The sequence below is a fragment of the Convolutriloba macropyga genome, chromosome 6, assembly GCF_964194025.1.
Source record: "Convolutriloba macropyga chromosome 6, txConMacr16.3, whole genome shotgun sequence".
Classification (NCBI taxonomy): domain Eukaryota; kingdom Metazoa; phylum Xenacoelomorpha; order Acoela; family Convolutidae; genus Convolutriloba; species Convolutriloba macropyga.
In genome coordinates, this window is record NC_134473.1 from 30,546,301 (window position 1) to 30,570,237 (window position 23,937).

Consider the following 23,937-nt stretch of genomic DNA (forward strand, 5'->3'; position numbering starts at 1 on the left):
GATTTCATGTCACTCTTTTAACGCCATCGTGTCTCAATAAACAGCAACGATATAAAAGTGGCACATATGCGTAGCCTAACCGGAAAGCATTGCTATGCCCAATTTTATTTTTGTTTCATATTTTTTCGGTGTTTATAGGAATTTAGCTATTCATTTTTTAGCAACTTGTATCGTAAAAACCTCCGAAAGACCACACCAAAACAGCAACTACAAACTACTCAATCAAATCATAGCAGCCAAGAATAAATAAAACTTCAGACACAATATAAAAGCTTTCAAACTATCAGACGCGCTTTTAAGAAGGCACGTGAGACGATCATTTAAAACTTATTTTACACAAATTAGAAGTCGCAACACAAAAATTTCACCATTAATTTATGTTGAACACGTGAGCTTGATTTGAAGATTGCTCGATGAAAAAAAAAGCGATGATGTCGTGTTTTTATATGTCAAACTATGAGACGCTGACAGTTGCATCTGTCCAATTAAGGATCCAATATTCTAATTTATTACGCGAACAGACAAGCCAACTTCAATAGTCAGCAACAAAGAGAATCTTTTTTGGAGATGAACAAAAAAATGAGTAGGGTTGGAACAATTCAAAGGTCGAAGAGCATCGGATTCAGAAAGGGATCAGATGGAGGTTGAGCTCCCAACGGCACCTCAATTTTAAGGAGTATGGGAGCAATTGTTTAGATGTTGCCCGAAAGCAATATGGTCAGTGTTGTGGAAGCAATCAGTCACCGAGGAAGTTCTTTCAACTACGGCGTGTATTGTTGAACAGTCATTCAACGCAATACCGTTCACTCCAGTCAGCACAGATGTCAGGGACTTAGAAGCATTAACTCCCATTCACTTGTTGCTTGCAAACAAGAACGTTTGTTTAACCTATCTAGCACGCGCAAAATAGTTTGTCAATAATCAAAAGCTCTTTCGACAAATTCAAGCTTAAGAAATCTCATATGGGATAGATTTTGTAAATACTATCGGCCAGCTTTGAGTAATCGGCAAAATGGCAATCTACAGCAAACAAAAAAGAAATCTAAAAGGAGGCAATATCATTTGGTTGATGGAAGAGAGTGGCAAGCGAGGATATTATAAACTGGGTCGAGTTAGGGAGAACATCGAAGGTTTTGGGATGTGCGTTTCGATCAGCTGTAGTTTGAGCAAACGCAGAAGTCTACAAATTACCAGTAGTGAAGTTCACTCCTGTACTACCAAACGTGACATGTTCTGCGATGGAAAACAGGGCCGGCAAAGTGAAGGCTGCTCTTAAATTAGTTACCAATGTCATTAAAATAATATTGATTACGTTATATCTAATTAAACACATGTTTTTAGTCAATTCTACACCAAATTGTTGACCTGGAATATTCAATAGATATTCTACTTGATCAACACTCAACTTAAGACGTCGATTTTGGATGGAAAAGGTGACGTTTTGTAGGTCTGTTGACATCGCTTATTTAAACTAATTGGCAATTTAAAATTAACAAGCGAAACGGAGAGATCATACAATAATGGGAACTTGAAAAAGCTACCGGAGAAGTGAAGAGAAAACCTAAAGATTTGAATGTTCATTTGATATAAATTGCCGTCACACTTGAGCAGAAAGTTACTGTATGGTGCGAACGGAAAAAATTTGTAAATTTTCCCAATTTTCGCGATCTCGATTGGTGAAAGGGAAGTTTAAGTTATTGAAATTGAAAATTAGAATTAACTGTTACTTTTAAATTCCTGAGCAAAGTACCTGAGCAAGAACGTTTTTGGAAACATACGGACTTGCTGGGACCAAAACTGTTTTACGTCTTTTTAATACATAGCCTTTGAACGTTGCGCAACAATAGCCAAGTTATAGACAACAATTTTTGGTTCGGAATTTTTCGCGATTTGTTTTAATGTTTTAATGTCATTAACAAAGCTAACTTCTCGTTACTTTAAATTGCGAGAGTATAAAGCTATTTTTTATTTAGCAAAACTAAACGATTAGTTATTTGGGCTAATTAGATATCATTTAATTCCACGGTAATCTACAACATAGCGGATATACAGTCATAGAAGCGAACTGCAAAGTAATAACGAACTGGGCGGTATAAAACTTTCCTTGTAATTGATAGGAGAGTAGCCATTACAATGGCAGATTTAACAATGATTTAAAAGACCTAAGATATTTAAATTACCTTCGTTCGATTTTTTTAAAAATAATTAATTGAGACTTACATAAAACGCGGGAACTCCTAGAGTCGCACACTCCTCGACCGTGGCGGTGATTGACGCAGATGAGAACTGGGGAGGGTTGTTGTCGACGTCCTGCATGCGGATATAGACTGTCTGGGTACCTGTGAGTGGCACTGCTCCATTGTCAGAGCAATACACCTCCAGAACAAACCTGTAAACAATGCTGTGTATATAGATTGCGTTTTTATGAAATGAAATTATTTACACTCTAAAGTTTTGTCATGTGAGATTGCACGATTTTATATTTCACGCGATTTTTCGTTTAACATGAAAACATCAGTTAAAAGCCAAAAAAATATTCGATAGGTTTGAGTCCCAAGTTTCTCATTGCCAACGAAAATTGTTACAATTCCATGTAAATCACACGAGAAACCGCGATGCCCAACCCGAGAGATTAATGTAAATTTGCATGAAAAATCAAGTAACAGGCAGGTTTATCGTGTGTCACTTTTTTCCCGAAAAATCGTGTGTCGACATGATTTTTCATATGATCTCACACGAGTGAGTTTAAGAGTGCGTGAGCCATTAATGCTAATGGTTAGCTTCTTCGCTTTTAATTTGATTTATCGTCAATTTGAGTCATTTGGTGTAAATAAGTCATGGAAGTAAAAAGGAACTAAACAAGAGTAACTATGATAACTTGAACATGAAAAGGATAAGATACGACAGAGATCAGGACATGCATCCCATCAACCCCCTATTTAAGCGTAACTTTCCAGAGAAAATATGATCAACTTCTGACGTTACTTGTTCGCATGGCCACTGAGATTATCGGAAGACCACAACAGATCCTTCACTACTTGATACATGCTCAGTGAAAAATAATGTTACTTTGCACATAAAAAACCGACTCAAGACTCACTGAACCCATTAAGAGTCGACGATTAAGACTATTCGCTTTGAATGAAACTTACCTGTAGATGCGAAGACACTTATGGTGATTACATGATAAATAACCGTTGTTTCTCCCTATGATACAAACAACCACAAATACTAAGAACACTTAAGAAAGAGTTATTTCCTCTTCTCTCAAAGTACTCAAGAGCATCTATTTTGAAAGAACGAGCCTTACCCAAGAACATAAGAACGGGCGCAATTTGTAAGTATATCAAAGTTTACCAAGAATATAACGACGATGTCAGTTTGTTGCAAAAAGGAGGTCCCAGACAGATCCCTAAAATTCTGGGCATTTATTAATGCTAGATGAAGAAGGAAAACTTCGAAGCAAAATGAAGAAGCAGAGATGAACGCAGAACTGATTACCGATTGAACAAGTATCATAAGTTTGTTTCAGAAAAAGAAGAGCTCTGCGTACAAAATTGATACTTAGAAACAATCCAATACTTCAGAGAAGAGCGAATAAGCTTTTCATTGACCTTCCGAAACTTCCACGACGGGATCCCCAAAATGATTCGAGTTTTAAAACCCCCGCAGGCTGGGATGGCGTATGGCAAGTACAACAAAATTTTCAGCGCAGAATTAGGCTCTGAAAACATTTTCAACATTAAAAAAGGATCGAAATGTGTTATCAGTTCAAAGATATTTTACTTTCTGTTTGACTGTCTGCTAAAGGAATCCAGCGATCAAGAACCATCTTGTTTACGTAGACTATCCATTATCGAGTAATCATTGCAAAAGTGAGGAGGAAGCGAAGAGCAAGTTAAAAGCTCAGTCTGGAGGTCTGAAAAACGAACAAAAAATGGTAAGTGATGTCTAAACAAGATAAACAGAGCCCGCTTCATTTACAGTAACTAAAAGAGTCACAATACTGCAGAAAGATCAGATAGCACAGAAAATGCAGAACCGCAAAGTGGGCATGAGCAAACAATTACAACGATTGTTACTGCATTACATTAATGAATAGACTGTAATAATAATTTTATGTTTAGATAGCGTTTAAAACAGTGTTTTAGAGGAGAAAAACGATGCAAAAAGTATAAATTTTATAACTAATTTTGTGCCAATTTCGTGCAGTTTTCAATTTTTCTTCAGAAATTGACAAGTTTTTGAGCATGGGGTGACTCAACTATTTCTGTGTGAGCAAATTCTTAATCCGATTAGTAAGCACCATTTAACTGAAAAACTAATTTTCTTGACATAGAGGACTCTTCGAGTTGTTCCAAAAATTCATCCGTCTATATTTTTTCAATTCGTTTTATCTTTCAATCCAGTCGTTCGGTTTACATAAGTTACTATTTCATTTACGCAATATAGTGAATATGGGCAGGGTCAACGAAGCAAAATCAAAACAAACGTGACAAACTGACAAAGCTTCGTCATTAGGTCATAGTGCATTAATTGACTAAATTTCGTATCAGCAGTTGCTAGCTGTCATTACTTATAAGCTACTTATTTTAAATATTGATTTAATTTTATTTTAGAATAGAACTGAAAGTGCACATCCAATAGGAACACATTTAAACACTTGGGAAAATTTCAATCGATTCATATCTCTTCTTCTTTCTTTCTTTATTTCAATCCCGATGTGCACTAATGGTCTCCACGGCCGATATCTCATGATAAACTGCTGACTACGTTACATTTATTTTCAGAAACCAAAAAAGAACTTTCTACCTTTATAGAAAATTTTGTATTCAAAAACGAAGAAATCTTGCTTTTGTTACTACTTTGTTCACGGGTTACTTCTTCTAATTACTGTTTTATGCTGTTCATTTCATAACAACTTCTCGTAATTTAACAGGTTCGGGATGTAAACCAAAATATAGAAAAGTTATAAAACGTGGAAATCGAAAAAACACCTCAAGCAAAAGACTAACAGATGGGAAAAAAAACTTATAAATGGAGAAAAGGAAAGGAGAATTTTTAGATTCTTCAATCAAACTTTTAAATTATTACTTGAACTATGTAGTACTTTCTACTTTTTCTTTGGATTTATTAGCCAAAAAATAAACCCAATTGAAAAACTGTGATACTCTTGATGTACATGAAACATATGAAACAATTCTTCTAGAGAAGATTTAAGAGTCTAAACAAAGATGAAATAGTTCGTCCATCTTTCTGCAAAATTCTCTGGCCTTTGAACAAAGAAATTTGTGTTCAAAATAAGCGCCTCGTTTTGTAGACTTTCCGATTCAACTCTTATAAGCTGAAGAACTCTTATTTTATTTGAAGATTACAAAAACTTTTTCGGTTATATAGGAGGATCAAATTAAACTTAAAGTAAATACAATTTTGTCGAAAATTCTGTGGTCACTTACGCTAAGCCCAAATCCCAGAGTTCATTTGCAAATTGACAATTTTGAAACTATGCAAAGTTGCACAATCATGGGGTACTTCAGAGCAGAAAAACATAAAATCCACATTTTTGGGAAAAAGGAAAACGTTCCTTTTTCTATATTCTGAAGACTATTCCCTATGCTTCAAAAAAAATCTAACGTAAACTTTCAACTGGGTTACATATAACCGCTAATAACTTAAAACTAAAAATGAGCAGAAGCAGCCACATGAATTTTTTTATTTCATTAAGAAATAAATAACCCAATTCAGGAAATTCTTGGAAATGAAAATATTAATTTCATGGTTAAAATTTAAAAATTCAAGGTATACCTTATAACCCTATGTCTTACTTTTTACGGTCTTTAATTTGACAGTAAGATCAATAAATTGGTTCTTTAAGGCTCATTGGAAAACAAAAGGAGAAAAATAACTATTTGGGGAAAGAACATAAAACAAACGTTTATTTTTTTAATTTCTTGATTTTAGTAACTTGAAATTCATTTGATGCTTGCAACGACCAGTTGGACCTATATTGATTAGCAGTTCAATTAGTTTTATATTCGACAAAAAAAAACATTTTTGCCAAGAGTCCATTCAATGTGGTTAATTCAATTAATAAAAAAGATAATTTTCTAGTGAAGTAGAGAAACAGTTTTCTATATTGCTGCAAAGAACTTTTCAGATTCATTTTTTCTAGGAGCTTTATCTGATGGAGCAATACTGGTTCAATTTTCATGATAACCTATAGAAACTTCGAAACAACATCCGAAAGAAATGAGAAAAAAACGAATAAAACTGTTCTTCTAATCTGATGCTTGGTTGAATTTTGAACATCTCAATTTGAACCAAAAATTGTCGAAACAAGTTATCAGCAAACACTAGAACCCACCTGCTTGGGTTAATTGATATACAAAAACATCAATTTGTCAACTACAAAAATATAATTAAAAAAAAAAACATTTTTTTTGTATTTGTAACGTAAACCATGAAAAGAAGAATTTCTCTTGATGTTGATTTCATTTAAGTTGTAAAATTCAAAATTGTGCCAATATAGGACACATGAATTAAAAATAAATTGAATTTAACTTTTTGCCCAAAAGGGAACTTCACATATTATACTCCAAGTTTTGGTTTCGTTTTTTTTTCGTTAACTTTAGTTAACATAATTTGCAGTTAACTTTTTGAGCACACAGTGCTCTTTTTGAACTATACAACTCTGTGAAAATCATTTGTTCATTGCAAACTAATTGATGGCGCAATTGATTTTCATCTGGTAAAATTATATTAACATAAGGGTTCTGAAAAAATCGTTTTCGCAAAATAATGTACTCAAGGTTGCCACGGAAAGTCTGCTTCATTTTGAGCTTCCAAAAACTGACAGTCAAAGGATCTTTTCAACTCGGAATAGAACCAAATTGTTGACAAACTTGAGACGTATGTTGGAATATTCTGTGCTACGCACAGTCTCGCGCGAGTAGTCTTGTTTAAACTAGATATTAAGTTAAAACTTAAAGATGAAGCCAAATTCAGCGTTATCTTTCGCTTTCCTGTAGAAAACTCCATTAAATTGAGTTCCTCGGCGTTGAACTCTCATTCGTAGCAAATTTGATCAAATAAAGCAGGAAGTCAACAGAAATTGGGTAGATGAAAAGTTATCAGAGAAGAAACCAAATAGAAAAGACTAGCAAGACTAAAACCATTGCTTCAAATTTCGACCAAGAACGATTATGAAGCCCCCGTTAAGGCTAAGATTGCAATCAGCAGTAATAAAGTCCGATCTGGTCAGCAAAAACGGATTATGCAAACAAGACAGATGAGTATAAGTGTAATTGTTATAACAACCAAGGAAGAAATGATAGGTTTTTTCCACAAATCAAGAATTTTTGCTCGGATAACTTTTTGTGGACAATTGTTTTTGTCTAGGACGAAATATTGCAAAAACTTCCATTAGTAAGCATGGTTTTTATGCATCTTTAAACCAACAGTTTGGCCTAACAGTTTGACCCAAAATATGGCCCTCACATTATAAAAAGATTTTTGTATTTTTGCACTTACAGCGAAGTGTCTGTAATTCCGAGATCTTCCCTCGTGAACAGTGTACTGGACAAGTCAAACCTCAAAGTTTTGCTAGCCAATACAACTGAAAAACTTGAGGAGTTGGTTGTGCAAGCTGCGATTGAGCCACCCAAAGCCAGAGTATCAGCGTCTGTAACGTCCAGAACGTGGCTGAACGAAGTTTGTTCCATCGCCTCGATGAAAAGCGATTCCGGCAGAAATTCGGGAGCATTATCGTTAACATCTTGAACTCTAATCCTAATGTTACAGGTTGATGTCAATGCAACGGGATTGTAATCTTGATCTGAAACGCTGAAAATAAGATGGTAATCTGTGATGTCACTTTCGTAATCAACAATCGGATCTATTAACTCGAGTCTGCCCGTAAATGAAGTGCTGCCGGTGGCGCCTGTGAATGGATCAAGCGCGAAAACGTCCTGGGCCGACGCGTAAAGTAACGTAAATTTCATAGCGTTAGTAACTCCTTTAGCTTGGTAGTCTAAATCGTATACCAAATTAGATGCTTCTAAATATCGAACTACAGTTTTACCCGTATTTTCAATAAACCCAACAGATCCGAGACTGAAGCTGCACGTTGGGGCGTGCTCGTTCACGTCTGTGACGTTGACTATAATTCGAACTGCTTGAGAGTTCGTTCCGTCGGATACGATAACTGTTATAATATCAGCTTTCCCGTCCTCGTAATCAAACTCAGCTCCTAAGTATACGTTACCATTTGAGGAATCGATTTCATATTGTGGTGTAGGAGGCGAGTTTCGACCTGATGTAACGTCTGAAATTGCAAAAGTCAAAATTGTAGCTGAACTATCATCGTCATGTGCCTGAATTTGGAATAGCAAAGTTCCGATTGCTGTGTTTTCAGGAAATGAAAGTGAGGTATAGTCTTGCTGGACAATTGTTGGAAGCATGTTGTTTCTCTCGGACACGTAGACACTGACCAGTGCAGTTGATGATAATTCGTAGCCAGTTGCAGCATTGTCTTTGGCTTCGACCTCGAGTTTGTAGCTGTCAACAGTATCAGCATCCAAGCTACGACTCAAAGTCAAAATGTTTCCGTCCATGAAAAACTGTTGCCCTGGATCACCTCCAGTCACTCGCATAGTTATCACTGCATTGTTACCCGAATCGGCATCAGTAGCGGTTAAAGTCTTGATTTGGGTTCCAGAAGACACATCGTCAATTACACTTGCGACGTATGTAGCAGGACTGAATAGAGGTCGGTTGTCATTGACATCCATCAAATTAACTGTCACATTCACAACTGAAGATCTGGAAATTGCTGCGTCTCTTATCGAGTCAAAAACTGACACTTCGAACGTGTAGGTTGTAGGGGCGGTGTCAAAATCAAGTCGTTTCCCTAAAATTTGAGTTACATTTGGAAGGTTTTTATTTGGTAAGCAAAATCGATCAGTGTAATGAGCACCGAGACTCACCACCCATAACTGAGAAAAAAACTTACCAAAGAGTGCCATATATGGTCATTATTGATAAATGTATACCGAATGAATAAAAACATTTTATCTACATGATTGCAAAAAACGACAAGGAACATTTGTTCTAGACTCTTGGCTGTGGTGGAGCCCCTCAGAAAGTTACTTTTGATTTTTTTATTGGTGCATTACTATAGAATACCGTACAAATAAGTCTTATGAATCGTCTTATGGCAACTATGATTATATAACTAAATATTATTATTGTTCCGACCCTCTTGAGGGGGGAGGAACTATATACTCAACTGGGTTTTTTTTTGTTCCGTGAATTTTTGCCGCTCGATATATTCATCGTAGAGAGTTGAGACTGGTATGATTAGAAAGCTCGTCCAGCGTAGAATATGGAATTAAAAAGATTTTTTTAATTTTCGATTTCTACAGGGAGTTATCGAGGCTTAAACTTCTGAGAAAAGAAGAGTGAATTCACGTTGTTTTTATTCACATTTTCCGGAATTTTTGCCTAAATTTTCGTCAATTTTGCTAAAATTTGTTATAATTTTTAAAAATAGTGTCGTTGATTTTATTTTTGAAGACGAACAAGCATTTTTGATTGTTTTGATTTAATTTTTTGGTCAAAAAATCTGGATAAACATTTCAAAATTTAGCCTTTTTCATCAACAACAGCACGAAATAAGCTACTTTAGTCCACTTTGATTAAATTTGCCTACAGTACACCCCCAAACAACACTCATACAATCTTTGTAGACTCAGAGGGGGGCTATTTCTACTTCAGAGTCCGCAGAGAGTGCCTTGTAGTTAAAACTTTGCCGTTTTTTGCTAACTTTACTCGTTGATTATCAAAAATGCAAAATTTATTTTGAGTTTCAACTCAGAAATTATCTATATCTACAACATTCGAAAAATCAATTGTTCTTAACGGACAATAAGTATTAACAGGGGTAGTTTTGGGCCATTCTTGGACTGTTACAATCCAAAAAAAATCGGGTTGTAATCAGTCGGTCTTTTTTTTTTAAAAAAAAGACTTTTTTTTAATAATAAAGAACAGAACATATCAAATCAAAGCTCAGGAGTGATAGGTCCAACCAATTTGCTTGCTAAACAGCTCCAGGCTAATGCATTTAGTTTTTTAATTGAAAGTTTATGGTCGTTTCTTTTTTAAAAATAATTGACTTTTCAATAAATAATGGCTTAATCAACTTTTCCTCTATTTTTTTCTTATTTTGTTCAACTTCCAGCTTAGTGTCAGCAAAAAAAGACTGCTTCTTCTTTCTACTGAGTTAACATTTATTCTCGGTTGCAGTTTTAAGCCTGAAATTATTGTTTTCTGGCTTTGATACTACAAGATTTTAGATTTTTGTTTGTTTTGATATTTGCCAGTTTTTCACGTTTTCTAATTTTGTCACATTATCACATTATTGACAGTTCTCATGTCACCTTATTAGCATTCAAATTAAAGCACAATTGAACATATTAAAATCCTGAAAGATATAAATCATCGTTTTAATGGCCTCGACGCCTCTTTCTTGAAGAAATCAATTGAATTTTTTAATTTTGTCTTAACTGTCATTTATACTTTGTCGTTTCAGTCGTATGAAATTTCCTGTATAGTGATAGCTTTCATTGGCTTTTCATGGAAGAATAGAAAAACCGATATTCTGATATTAGCAGATAGCTGATGGCTTTTATGACTTTCAAACCCATCGTTTTCCAAAAAAAAAAACTTTTTTAACTTCGCAATTTTGTTCTTTTTATGTTTCTTTTTGTTACCTAATCTCGTTAGTTGATTACAGGTCAAATATGACATTATGGGTGTCAAGGGAATAAAAAGGGATTGGTGTCCCAAAATCTTTTTTTAAAGATTTTGTTATGACCTTACTGGCTTCGACACCGCTTTTTCACAAAAAAAAATTAAATTAATTTGATTTTTGTCATATTTGACGTTCTTTTTGTAGATGCAAGAAATATTCTGAATAATTATAGGTCTCGAGGGTTTCCTTTTCATGAAAAAACGACGATATTTAAACAGCTCTTTTTGTAATTAATGCCTTTCATGACATTGAATGTAATTTTGTTTCGAAAAAAAAATTAAAAGTATTACATACTTTAGCACTTAGCTTTTTTGTCTACTTGTTACCTAGTCTTACTAATGAATGGCCACGTACTACATTATAGCTGTTTGAAGAAGGCGCAATCAAATATATTTTGAGTGCCAAAATTTGGCTTGACGGTTTTGACAGCGTTTTCTGGCAAGTTTCAATTGAAATTTTGTTTGTTCTTTGTTGTTCTTTTTAGCCGCTCTAAAAAATGAATAAGGTCAGGTCCTAATGCCCTTCTATAGAAGCAGTGGTAATCGCAAATTTGTGGTAATATTAATTTATTCCTAATGGTATTTATTACTTTGAAGTTAATTGTTTCAAAAAAATAAGTTAATTTTTTTTTACTTTTCTGTTTTTGTTCCTTTTTGTATAATTGTTACCAAACCTTTTTATGGACTGGTCGCATATGTTTTCTGGTGATTTATCAGTTATTTTTGTTTAGTTTCAGGTTTATCTGACGGTATGTTGACTTTGTTATTAAATTTAGTTTTTAAGAGGGACATAAATTTTTTGATGTAATTAATGTTTGTTGTTGTTGTTGTTTGATTTTGCTGTTCGTTTTGACTCGCTTTCTTAATATTGACATATTACAGCAATCTAATACATCAATTTTTACTCCACTGAGTTATTTGTTTTGGAGGTTATCTTATCGTTCATACAGAATTTTTTGAAAAAGACTTGGGCTTTTTTGGGATTCGCAAAAAATAATTTTTGGGTTTTTCTATCTGTTCCTCATTTGGTAGACAATTATGCCAAAATTGTGGATGGGCGGGGTCGGAACCTTATGTGCCATTGCACATTACCGAGCCGCCTTGTTTTCATTGTGTTATTTTTTCAGAGAAGCCGTCAAATCTTATGGATGCAGTATAGCATGGTAATTCACACCAGTACCTGTTATAATATCTCCAGAAAACTTGTCGACGGTCAGAGCTTCAGAACCATCAGCGGTAGCGTTGACCATTTCGAAAAAGAACTGTCCAAAATCAGTTGTCGAGTCATCACAGTCGGATGCAGTTAGAGTCATTATTGTAGTCCCAATTGGAGTGTCTTCAGTAATCGCAACTTCAAAGATCCCAGAATTAGGGAGGGCGAACTCAGGTGCGCATTTGTTGATTGGTTCCACATTTACCAAAACTGTCAATGTTGCACATAACACAGACGGAGAGCTGCTATCGCACACTCGGATTGTCAAGTTGTAGTATTTGGTTTCTTCGAAACTTAAAGAGTTTATCAACTGAAATTGAGATCCGGATATCGCAAATTTGTTTTCCGAGTTCCCTGTTATGATGGCGTAGCTTGTAAAAAGCGGTTCTTCATCATCTTCATCAGTACATAGAGAATCAATGTCGGTGAGATTCGCAGGGCTCGTTGAGTTTTCCGTAAGGCTGAACGCTTGATACAATTCACACACGAGACCGGAATCTCTGACGTCATACACGTTGATCACGACAGTTGCAGCAGGACTTGCAATTCGGTGAGAAGTAAAAGACTGATCTTCAGCGGTGACTGTCAAAATGTATGTTACAGGGTCCCTCGAGTAACTGTCGACATCTATTGTGCTCAGCAAAGTTATGATACCATTTTCAGAGCCAATAGCAAATTTTCCTTCCTGGTTTCCTGCAGCATCGATTGCGTACAAAATTAAACCATCCTCATTAGAATCATCATCTGTTGCGTAAACTGTACACGCTATGTCACCGATTACGTAAGTTTCTGTAATATTGCACTCGTAAGTTAACGGGCTGAAGGTTGGATCAAACTCATTAACTGGGTCTATCGTAATGAAAACTGTCGTAGTTGCTGTATGGATATTTGCTGAGTCTTTAACTTCGACTATTAAAATGAAATTTTGGGCAGTTTCGTAGTCCAAAGTTGCCGATGGTTTAACTTGAAGTTGATTCACATTCAGGGAGTCGAACTCAAAGGGACCCGAAGGAAGCGATGACGTAATCGCATATGTAATCACAGCAGATGTGTCCACGATTACGTCTTCATCTGTGCATGGTATAGTTAGGAAGCTTCCATTCACGTTTTGATGGTTTTCAGGAATGTTCACAGCTGCAATCTGGGGAGGGCAGATAGGTGAATTATCGTTGATGTCGTTTATGTTGATTGTCAAAATTGCATTCGAAGTAAGCCCGGCACCATCAAAAATTGAAATTTCAAGGCTGTATGTATTCAATGTTTCGCTGTCAACCAAATCCGCGGTCTTTACTTGACCTGAAAACTCGTCAATTTCGAAGGCACCTTTTGTGTTACCATTTGTGATCTCAAATCGCAAGTCACCGAAGGTTCCCGCATCTGTGTCGGTTCCTGTGGCATTAAAGATACTGGTTCCAATTGCGACATCTTCATCAATGCTGGTGGTCGCTGGCAATCCTGTCAAAACTGGTGTTGCTTCGTTTAGATTCGTGAATTCAATGTCGACTTCCAAAGTTACACTTGATGAAGGCGAAACACCAGCGTTATCCAAAACTGTTATGGTCACACTATAAAAATACACTGATAAGCTTTCATAGTCAATTGCTGCGGTATGTGAGATGGTTATTGTGGTCCCAGAAACGGCTACATTAATCCATGCAACGTTTGGTGTTACGACAATGGATCCCAAGATTAAAGTATTAAGAGAAGTTGTTGAATCTTGACCATTGCAAGATATGGTTCCAATAGTTCCGCTAGTTGATGTTGTTTCTGCATAGGAGTACACAAACGCTTCGTTCGGAGACCCACATGTTAACTGTTCATCATTTGTATCGTTAACGTTGATTGTAATCAGTTGTTCCACCGTTTTTGGAACGGTTCCAAGATCAGATATCCTCACAGACATTGAGTACGAGGGCGTTGTTTCGTAATCAAACATTTGTTTTGTTTTGATGACGCCTAAGCATAACATAAAAAATCAAAGTTTGCTCTCCAGTCCGCAGCAATCCCAATATTTCCCGTGATCTGATAGCATTTGTTGGATTTACATTTTTTTGTTTTTGTCATTTTAGCTTTCTTTTTCTTTACACAAGTTCCATTTCAACCTGCGGTAATTTGCGTGTTATGTCAAAAAAAATTTCCGGGGCAGCGGCCAGGCACAATGAGTCTTTCAAAAGTTGCCTTTGTATTCAAAGTTTTGAAAAAATTTAAAATAAAAATCAAAAGCAGTTGAAACAAAATATCGTTTTTTTTTGTTTCCTTACTTTTTTGAACTTTAAACTGGTTGTTGGCGAGAAAGCCAACACAAAAAGAAACAAAAAACACGAATCCGACTATTTTCATACAAAAGACACAACGGGTACCCGGGGAAACATTTTGGCCACGGGTGTCAATTAAAAAAAACTTCTCTGGCCTAAAGTTCAGCCCCCTCAACAACAAGCTTGAAACAGCAAGAGTGGTGCTAGCGAATAATACAGAATCAAGCGCTTTTTGAACACAAAAATAAAACATTACAATTTTTGGCAATGTTTTATGCTCATTTCCACTAATTTATCGGTAAATTGCTCGTGTGATTAGAGAACTATCTTTTGCCCGAAGGCCGAAAATTACAAAGTCGAAATATAATTAGCAAATGCCTTAATTTTGAACTCACCCGTTGTGTAGCCAATTGAAAAGTCTGAATTCGAAGTTGTAAATTCGTATCTTAACACACCATCTCCAGTATCGTTTGAATCCGCATCCGTGCCGGATATTGTAGTAACCGTTGTGCCGACTGGCTGACCTTCCTCAACTGTGAAAGACGTACCCGAAGCCCACACTGGAGTCGCCTCATTGGCGTTTTCAATTTTCACATAAACAGTGCAAGTCCCCGTCAGAGCGCTGGATCCCGAATCGACAACTTCAAGTCTGATCTCAAAGTTTCGAGTTCCGAGTTCGTAGTCCAACGCATTGTTTCCATTTATGGTAAGAGTATCTGAACCGTATACAAAACTTGCAGAATCACTTCCACCGTTGTAACTTGTGTCTATGGATGCGCTTGCTATGACATTGTTTGCGGCTGTTGCGTCATTGTCGGAAGTTATGAGTGATACGGTCGCCGTTGAACCTTCGGTCACTGTTACTGTATAGACTTCCGACGCAAACGCCGGAGCATTGTCATTCAGGTCATTAACAGTCACATTCACTGGCAAATTCGTGTAACCATCCAATCCAGTTGAAACAACCGTCGATTCAGTTGCTGTTGCTTGGACTACAAATGAATGAGAAAGTGAAGATTCTGCATCTAAACTTTTGGTGGTGTATATTTCTCCATTCAGAGGGTCTATTGAGAACAAAGTGGTTCCAATTAAAGAGTAAACAGTGTTCGTCCCTTCTGTTGTTGTGTCTATATCTCCAACTAGGGTTCCTGCATTTTGGTTTTCGTCAACATTCAGAGTGTAAGATGATGGACTGAAAGTTGGATCGTTAGTGACCGTTTTCGTCACAAAAATTCTAACATCCACAAACGTCGTCAAAGGCGTCGTTGCGTGATCTGTAACCGCAATTCTCACTTCGTAAAAGTTAGTCGCATCAAAGTCGAAAAAACCGCCAGAGAAACCCAGAACGTTGCCAGTCATAGCAAATGCCGGGGTTCCGGAGTAACTAGTCAGGCCGTTCACGGAGTATACCGCGTAGCCCATTGTGGTATCGGCCTCCGAATCAGTGCACAAAAGAGTTGCCAAATTTCCGGAAGTCACGCTTGGATCTTCGGCTTGGTAAACATTTATGATAGTTTGGTCGCATTCCGCGTAAATATCATTCACATTGGTTACGGTTATTACATATCTTGTTGAAGCCGACTTATGCTCGGGGTTTTCTCCAAGATCTTCTGCAAAAACTGTCAAAGTTATCTGAAACGGCGATATCATTGATTCGTAATTGAGTTCTCCTGTCAAAATTATTCCACCGTTTGACGATATTTCAAATTTGTCATTCGGTGGATCGATGAAATATCTAATTTGCCCATCACCCGTAGTCGCAGAATCAGAGTCTGTAGCGCTAACCACAGAGGGCAAAACAGTTCCCAGGCTAGAACTTTCAGCAAGCGTTTCAGTGTAGGGCGTTCCAGTAAATTGGGGCACAAATTCGTTCACAGGCTGTAGAGTTACCGCAACATTTGCTGTTATGGCAAAAGGCGTCAAACCCTGGTCAGTTGCGACAACCTGGAGGTCATAAGTTGAAGTCACAGCCGGATCGTCAAAGTTGAGTGCGACCACACTTAGGGCCCCAGTTGCAGGAACAATGGAGAATTGCGATGAAAAATCATTGACCAGAGAGTACAGAATGTTACCGTTTCCACCTAAAAGAGGGGCTTATGAGGGAATTATGAGAGTAGATAGAAGGTGAACAGAAATTCAAACATGAGATTAGCTAATTTGGATCATCGGCATGTCTCAGTAGCCTTTTTGTCTTGATTGATATCGAACGGCAGAATAATAAAAATTGACTTCAAAAATGTTTAAGAATGTTTTGATCAGTCATAGCGTGACGCTTCGAGAAAGTGAGTCTAGTTCTAATTCCACCAAAATTTAAACTTTATTTTGATTCAAAAATAAAAAAATGGAGAAAATTGAAACTAGCAGTAATAAAAAAAACAAACAATATATAATTTGAATATCCTAACCCGAATCCTTGTCCTTAGCTGTGATTGTGATGAGAGGATTTGCAGCCTGACTGTCATAGGCGAAGACAGTGTAGCTGTTCTGACTGAATACGGGGTAATTGTCATTCTCGTCCACCACTGTGATTGAGACGGAGCATGTCACCGCATTGCCTGCACCGTCCGATGCGATCACATCAAATTCATACGAGTCTTTTTGCTCCCGATCAAGCCTTAAAAATTATGCACTTCCAACTTGGTTTCAATATGGCCATATTATAGATTATTATGGGCGATTATTATGGGCCACTAGTAAATTATAAAGAAAAAACTGAAATGAAATTCGACACACCTTACATGCGACTTTTAATAGTAAACTGCCATCCACTGCGTTAAAATCAAACCGAGAAAAAATCAACCAGGCGGCAAATCGCATAAACAAACCATCAGGACCCAAATAATTGCTTAAATTATTGTTTGAGAGCAATTAATTAACACGGATTTTGAATTGTTCAGCACTGCACTTTGCACATTGCGCCGTTGGTACACACGACGCTTGAGATATATTCAAAAAGGCCTAATCCAGACGCGTGATGTCTCTTGAAAAGAATACTGGACAAAAAGAAAGGTTCATATGTAATCTCTTAAGACTTCTCAAAACTATGTATTTATCTATGTATAATTGATGAAAGATTCAAGATGCCGCATCAGATGCAAAGAAAGGATTAAAAATGGACGGGGAGAGAAAAGTTATTTAATGTTTCAAAAAAAATGGATTCTTTTTTTGTGCAGACTATTAAACATTTACAAGGGATCACGCTACAAATAGAATGCTGGTGAAATGGAAGAAAAAGCTATAACAAAAAATATGAAATTGAACATTGTTTGAGGTACGGAGCAAGTCTTATATTGATTTCAAAAACTGATAAAAATTAGTCAATTAAAAAGCATTAAAATTTCAAACAGATTATGATTTCGTATTGGCTGTAATATCATCAAGATAATGGTCCTAAGGCTTTCTCGTTCTATAGAATCGCTAAGAGTATAAAAAGCAAAAAGTACAACCTTTTCATGCTCGTGATGCTACAGAAGTTGTGCCATATAAATGACATAATGAAAAACATTGTATTTATTTTAAAATGCGAAAAATGATAAAGATTTTTGTTATTTTATGTTTGCTCTTTTTCGTAAAAACTGCTTTAAATGATAAACAATTGTAGACAAAAATAACAAGGAGGCTCGGTAATGTGCGATCGCACATAAGGTTCCGACCCCGCTCATCCACAATTTTGGCATAATTCTCTACCGAATGAACAGGTAGTAAAACCCAAAAATTCAAGTGTTTTTCGGAAAAAATTGGTATATGAACGAAAAGATAGCCTCCAAAGCAAATGACTCAGTGAAGTATAAAATGATGCATTAGATTGATGAGATATGCCAATATTAAGAAAGCGAGTCAAGACGAACAGCAAAATCAAACAACAACAACAAACATTAACTACATCAAAAATTTTATGTTCGTTTTAAAAAACAAAACTTAATAACAAAGTCAAAAGAGCGTCAGATAAAACTGCAATTGAACAAAACAACTTGTATTTCACCATATGGGACGGGTCCATAATAAGGCTTGGTAACAATGACACAAAAAAGAACAGAAACAGTAAACTTGAAAGATTGATGAGATATGCCAATATTAAGAAAGCGAGTCAAGACGAACAGCAAAATCAAACAACAACAACAAACATTAACAACATCAAAAATTTTATGTTCGCTTTAAAAAACAAAACTTAATAACAAAGTCAAAAGAGCGTCAGATAAAACTGCAATTGAACAAATTGCGACCTCTCATTAATGAAACCAGGTAACAAGAAGACAAAAACGGAAAAAAGGCAAATCTAAGTCAAAAAAAAATTCGAAAAAAAATTATTTCCAAAGACATGAAAGCCGTTAATTACAAAATGAAATTATTAAATAGTTTCGTTTATTCTTCCAAAATAAGCCCTTGAGACCTGAATTTATTCCAAATATGTCTAACGTCTACAAAAAGAACGACAAATATGAAAAAAAATCAAAAATAATTTACTTTTTTTTTGTGGAAAAACAGGTGTCGAAGCCAGTAAATTTGTAACGAACTCTTTATAAAAATTAGATTTTGTTGAACCAAACTTTTTTGACACCTTCCCTTGGCAACAATAATGTCTAGGTAACACGAGACTAGGTAACAAACAGAAAATAAAAGGAACAAATTGCGAAGTTAAAGTGTTTTTTTTTTATTTTGGAAAACAATTGTTTTCAAAAACACTAGAGCCATCAGCTATCTTCTAATATCAGAAAATCGGCTCATCTATTCCTCCATAAAAGCCAAAGAAACTGGGTCATTTTTCAGGAAATTTCATACGACTAAAAAGACAAAGTAAAACTGACAGTTAAAGACAAAATTAAAAAGTTCAATTAAATTCTTCGAGCAAGTAGTGTCGAAGCCGTATAATACCATAATATATATCTCAAAGGAATTTAATATTATCAATTTTGCCTTATTTTGAACGCTGATAATGTGATATATGAACTGTCAATTTCGTGATAATGTGACAAATCTAGAAAACATGACAATTGGGCAAAAACCTGAAAAAAATGTGAATTCTAGTAGAATCAAAGCCAGAAAACCATAATTTAACGCGTAAAACCGCAAAAGAGATTGAATTGGAAGTCAATAGAAAGAATAAGCACTCTTTCGTTGATGACACTAAGATACAAATTGACCAGAGTAAAAGAAAAATGGATCAAAGTTCAATAAGCCATTTTTTATTTAAAAATCAAATATTTTTGAAAGTCAAAGCGACCATAAATTTTCGAGCAATAAATTAAATAAATGATTTGGGAACTAATAAGCAAGGCAATTTGACCTATCACTATTAAAATTTGATTTGAAATGTTCTGTTATTCAATTAATATCAAAAAGATCGAATTTTTTAATTAAAAAAGCGACTGATTACAACCCAAATTTTTTGGATTGTAACAATCCAAGATTGATCGAAAACTAGCGCTGCTATTGCTGTTGGTCCATTATGAACTATTAGTTTTTCGAATGTCAGATATAGAAATTTGTTAGTTAAAAAATCAAAAACATATGCTGCGCTTTTGATAATCAACGATTAAAGTTAGCAGAAGACGGCTAAGTTTAAACTAAAGAGCAACCGCAAGGGAATTTGAAGTAGAAACATCCCCTATTTGAGTCTACAAAGATTGTGTTAGTGGCTTTTGGGCGTGCAATTCCTGCAGAAATTAATCAAAGTAAACTAAAGAATTTATTTCGTGTTGTTTTTGATGAAAAAGTCTGAATTTGGTGAAATATTTAGCCAGATTTTTTGACGAAAAAAGAAAATAGCCGACAATACTTTTTGCATTTAAGATTAAAATCAACAACACTTTCTGAAAACCTTTAACAAATTTTAGCAAAATATCTTATGTTGAATATCTTATCAAATATCTCTGAAACAAATATTGAGCAAACTTGAAAGAGACTCCCTCCTTTTAACTGACAAGACACCACCAGCTTTTTGCAGACTTATTGTGTGTTTGGGTTTGGTTCTATTCTCTTTGGTTTCTGTTTGGTTTTGGTTAGAAGACAATATTCTCTTTTAAATAGCGCTACACTAACTGTAGTCAGTCTAATAGGGTAGTTACACGATGTGTATACCTCTTACTCGGTTCTTACTCTTTATAATCACAGTTATAATTGAAATCGATCTTCTGTGTTTTATAAAGTCGGTTAGTCTGAGAGACATAGGTAAGCCTACTTCGCGCACAGAAATAAGTAGCCCTAACTCTTTATACTTAAAGGCTGCCTCTCCGGGTCCGCTTTAGAACACTAAAATTAGAACACTAAAGAAATACTAATAAACGTACTAAAACGAGCCCTCACACTGGCCAAACATCATCCCAATCTGACTCACATTCCAATTACCTACAATTAGCTGTTCTTACACAAAAGAACAGGCGCCTTGTACGTGATATTAAACCTTCTGAAGTATCAGACTATCAAAACCAATATGAACTAAACATATTCTTAAATAAGGGACAACAAGTTAATCGCCATTATTTCAGTGTTGAGCAACAGCCTCTCCTCTCTCTAACTGATAAGGCTTCACGAGTCTCTCGAAAAGCTTTTCTTTCAATTGAGATATCGGGAACTCAAATTACAAAAGGCACAACTTTTTATGTGACCCTCTCACTGATATTTATACCTCACTCATCTATGAAACTTTATTCAGTCCACTATTAGACACTATTTGAACTCCTTAACGGAGAATACAAAGAATTACAGCCATCTGATAGAGTTGGTGCATTTGGAAAATCGTCACACACAAAACGCTCAGCATCAACATTAAAAACTGCCGCTATACAATGAAGAAAAGAAAGCGTACACAAAATGGCTAGACAAGAAAATGAAGGTTTCACTAACCGGATAAAGGCACATTATTAGCTAAGTGAAAGATGCAGATCTACCAGCAGAAGATATACTACACACTCTTATCTTGGTACATCCATAAATCTTGGAAAAACCCTGTACGCCATAATTTTTCAGCCACAAAATTAATAGCAGAAACATAACCCCAGTTAATGGATAAATTACCAGAAACATATCTATGATCCAAACTGATTTCCAGAAAATTATAAAACCATTACTGAAGAACCATCTGAAATCATACAACAATTGAAACTTGATCATGGACAATTTCAACTGAGAAACCACAATTGTGAAAACCAGACATTTACATTCACTAATATAACAAATAACACAAACACGTCTATCGGAGGAAAATATGGATACTTTGGTACGTTCATAACCAATGGACTCAAATTTAAATGAACCCTTAGAAACTGACTTCAATTCCACATTACAAGAAGATGGAAAACTTTTTTCATCACATACAGTGAACACTCTATCACTAATAGATCGAGATAACAACAAACTAAACACAATTTTGCCATTTGAACCCACTAAACACAATTTTGCCCCTTTTACCTAATGTAAATACACCTTTCCCACGTTTACAAGGACAAAATCCAGTTCATTTTAACACTGAACCAGTCATCTTAAATACGTCTACCCTGCCGGCATCGACAAATAATCAAAATATTCAATTGAATCCCCAACAATTAGTAAATTTTGCTAGACAATTTAATTCACAAAACACTCAACAAATTACAAACGCTCCAAACCCTTATTATTTACAAGCTGCGTCAACACAAACAGCTTCAACGGTTGTTAGAATAAACGCAGAAAAGATAAATTCTTGTTTAGGAGGCTCAGTACACATGCAACAGTCATTAAGAGCGTTTGATGGTACTGATCCAACATACACTACAGAAAATTTTTTAAATGCTATAACAGCAAACTTGGTAATGACAGCAGGACCAGAACAAGTTGACTCACCGTATCATGAAGCTTGGACCCTTAAACAAATAGCCAGGATACGAACAGCTTTACCATAACAGTGGTATTTACATTTACCACGCGATATTAAAAAGAATTGGCAAGCTTTTGCCGAGAATTTTAAAAGACTCTTGATAACCAACAAACACAAGCGAAGTTACTTTTAGAAAGCACAACACTTGCTTCAGGCGAACAAATAAAAACACTGGCCCTTCGATTTGAACAAAGTGCTAGAAAAACTTATGTCGACAACGCTCCACATATGAGAGATTCCCAAATTAGTTATGCACTTGTAAAAGCACTAGATCTAAAATTAGCCAGAAAGGCTCTCAAAACGATAGCTAAAAATCAACAGCGTTGGAACCACCGCTTCCATTTGCACATTTAGTTGAAAAACTACATCAGGAATAAATTACGAGAACACACATTGATAGATATAAAATAAACATAAACTCCACACTTTCCTCATCTGTAAATGGTTTATCTATGGATATAGACAATCTCACAGTAGATGATGTACAAACTATGGAACAGAATATTGCTTATGGAATCATTTTAATACAACAAAACCACTCAAACAATCCAAACATCAAAAGGAAACTAATGCTCCTTAAGTTTTGTAACAAAATGTCTACGATCAGGACACAGTATCTCCACATGCCCGGAAAAAAGATACATAAAACCACTTGAAAAACCACATTATTGAAAGCAAACGTTTAACCAAGCCATGAAAGGTAATCATAATCTTCCGAACAAACAAGCCACATCTAATAATATGACTGGCAAACCACTACCATTTTCCTATCGCTCATGAAGCAATAGCAGAGAAAATGGAGACACTTCTTGACACAGAAGCCATAATAGGACTTCAAATTCTAATGCTTAACCATATTATGGAAACAGTAATTTTCAACCACTAAGCAGAGCGAGTTCACCATGCCCCAGACCTCAAAACTTTTAAAACAATAAAACGAACTAGAAAAACAATAATCACTCTAGTAACTCTCGAGCACAACCACCTAATTACAATAGAGAGGGAAATCGCTCACGACGACCACTCTCACGTAATCTCCTTAGAAATGTGCGAAATTATATGTACTCAAATCTAGACCAAGACCAGACTGACGACACAAAGTCTAACAATGGACAAATAGAAACGCAAAACGTTTCAGAAGGACAACCTCTGGTTCAGTAACTTAACGATTTACTCTTGGAACGCAACCAAGATTCACAAAACGAATATTTTACTTTTTAGGAAGAATGTAACACTCTCACGGATGAAAGCATCCTTTATACATCTTGTAAAACAATATATACATATCAAGCACTTGATCACACTAGAACAATCTCACCACATCTCGGAATTGCATTTCTAATCGATTCAAGAGCTACATTTAACGTATTAAATAATGACACTTGAAACAAAATTAGGGAATATCGAAACCTCCAACTAATAACATCAATATTTGTCATTTCGGCAGCAAACAATATTAAATTACAACCACATTGCACTGTAAAACTTTATCAAGACGTAACAGAACATAGAATATACCAAAACATAACTTTTACGTCAACTTTTCATGTATCAAACACCATATTTAACATTCTCAGAACACCATTCCTAAAGAAATATGTAGAATCTTTAATATGTTCATCTCACACACAAGAGATAAAACATAATTACAAGAAAAAACTCTTGAAATTTTATGAATCATCCACAAAACCACCACCATGTTATGCCCAATTATTTCCAATTATCGGGTATCGCACATTATATTTCCAAAAATTCGAACATCGTATCTTAACTTACTCACTCACTGAATACGAATGTAAAAGTAGGTA

General features: G+C 35.6%; 1 protein-coding gene across 1 annotated transcript in view; it reads right to left on the reverse strand.

The window, feature by feature from the left end:
* The window catches only part of LOC142341618 (protocadherin-16-like), a 233,810-nt gene that overhangs the window by 18,110 nt on the left and 191,763 nt on the right, over positions 1-23,937 (reverse strand). The window contains exons 41-45 of the mRNA XM_075392706.1: positions 16,683-16,891; positions 14,673-16,358; positions 11,990-13,978; positions 7,531-8,908; positions 2,221-2,389 (exon numbers count right to left, since the gene is read on the reverse strand). Coding sequence (XP_075248821.1) covers positions 2,221-2,389; positions 7,531-8,908; positions 11,990-13,978; positions 14,673-16,358; positions 16,683-16,891 — 5,431 coding nt within the window. The remainder of the gene's footprint in view (positions 1-2,220; positions 2,390-7,530; positions 8,909-11,989; positions 13,979-14,672; positions 16,359-16,682; positions 16,892-23,937) is intronic.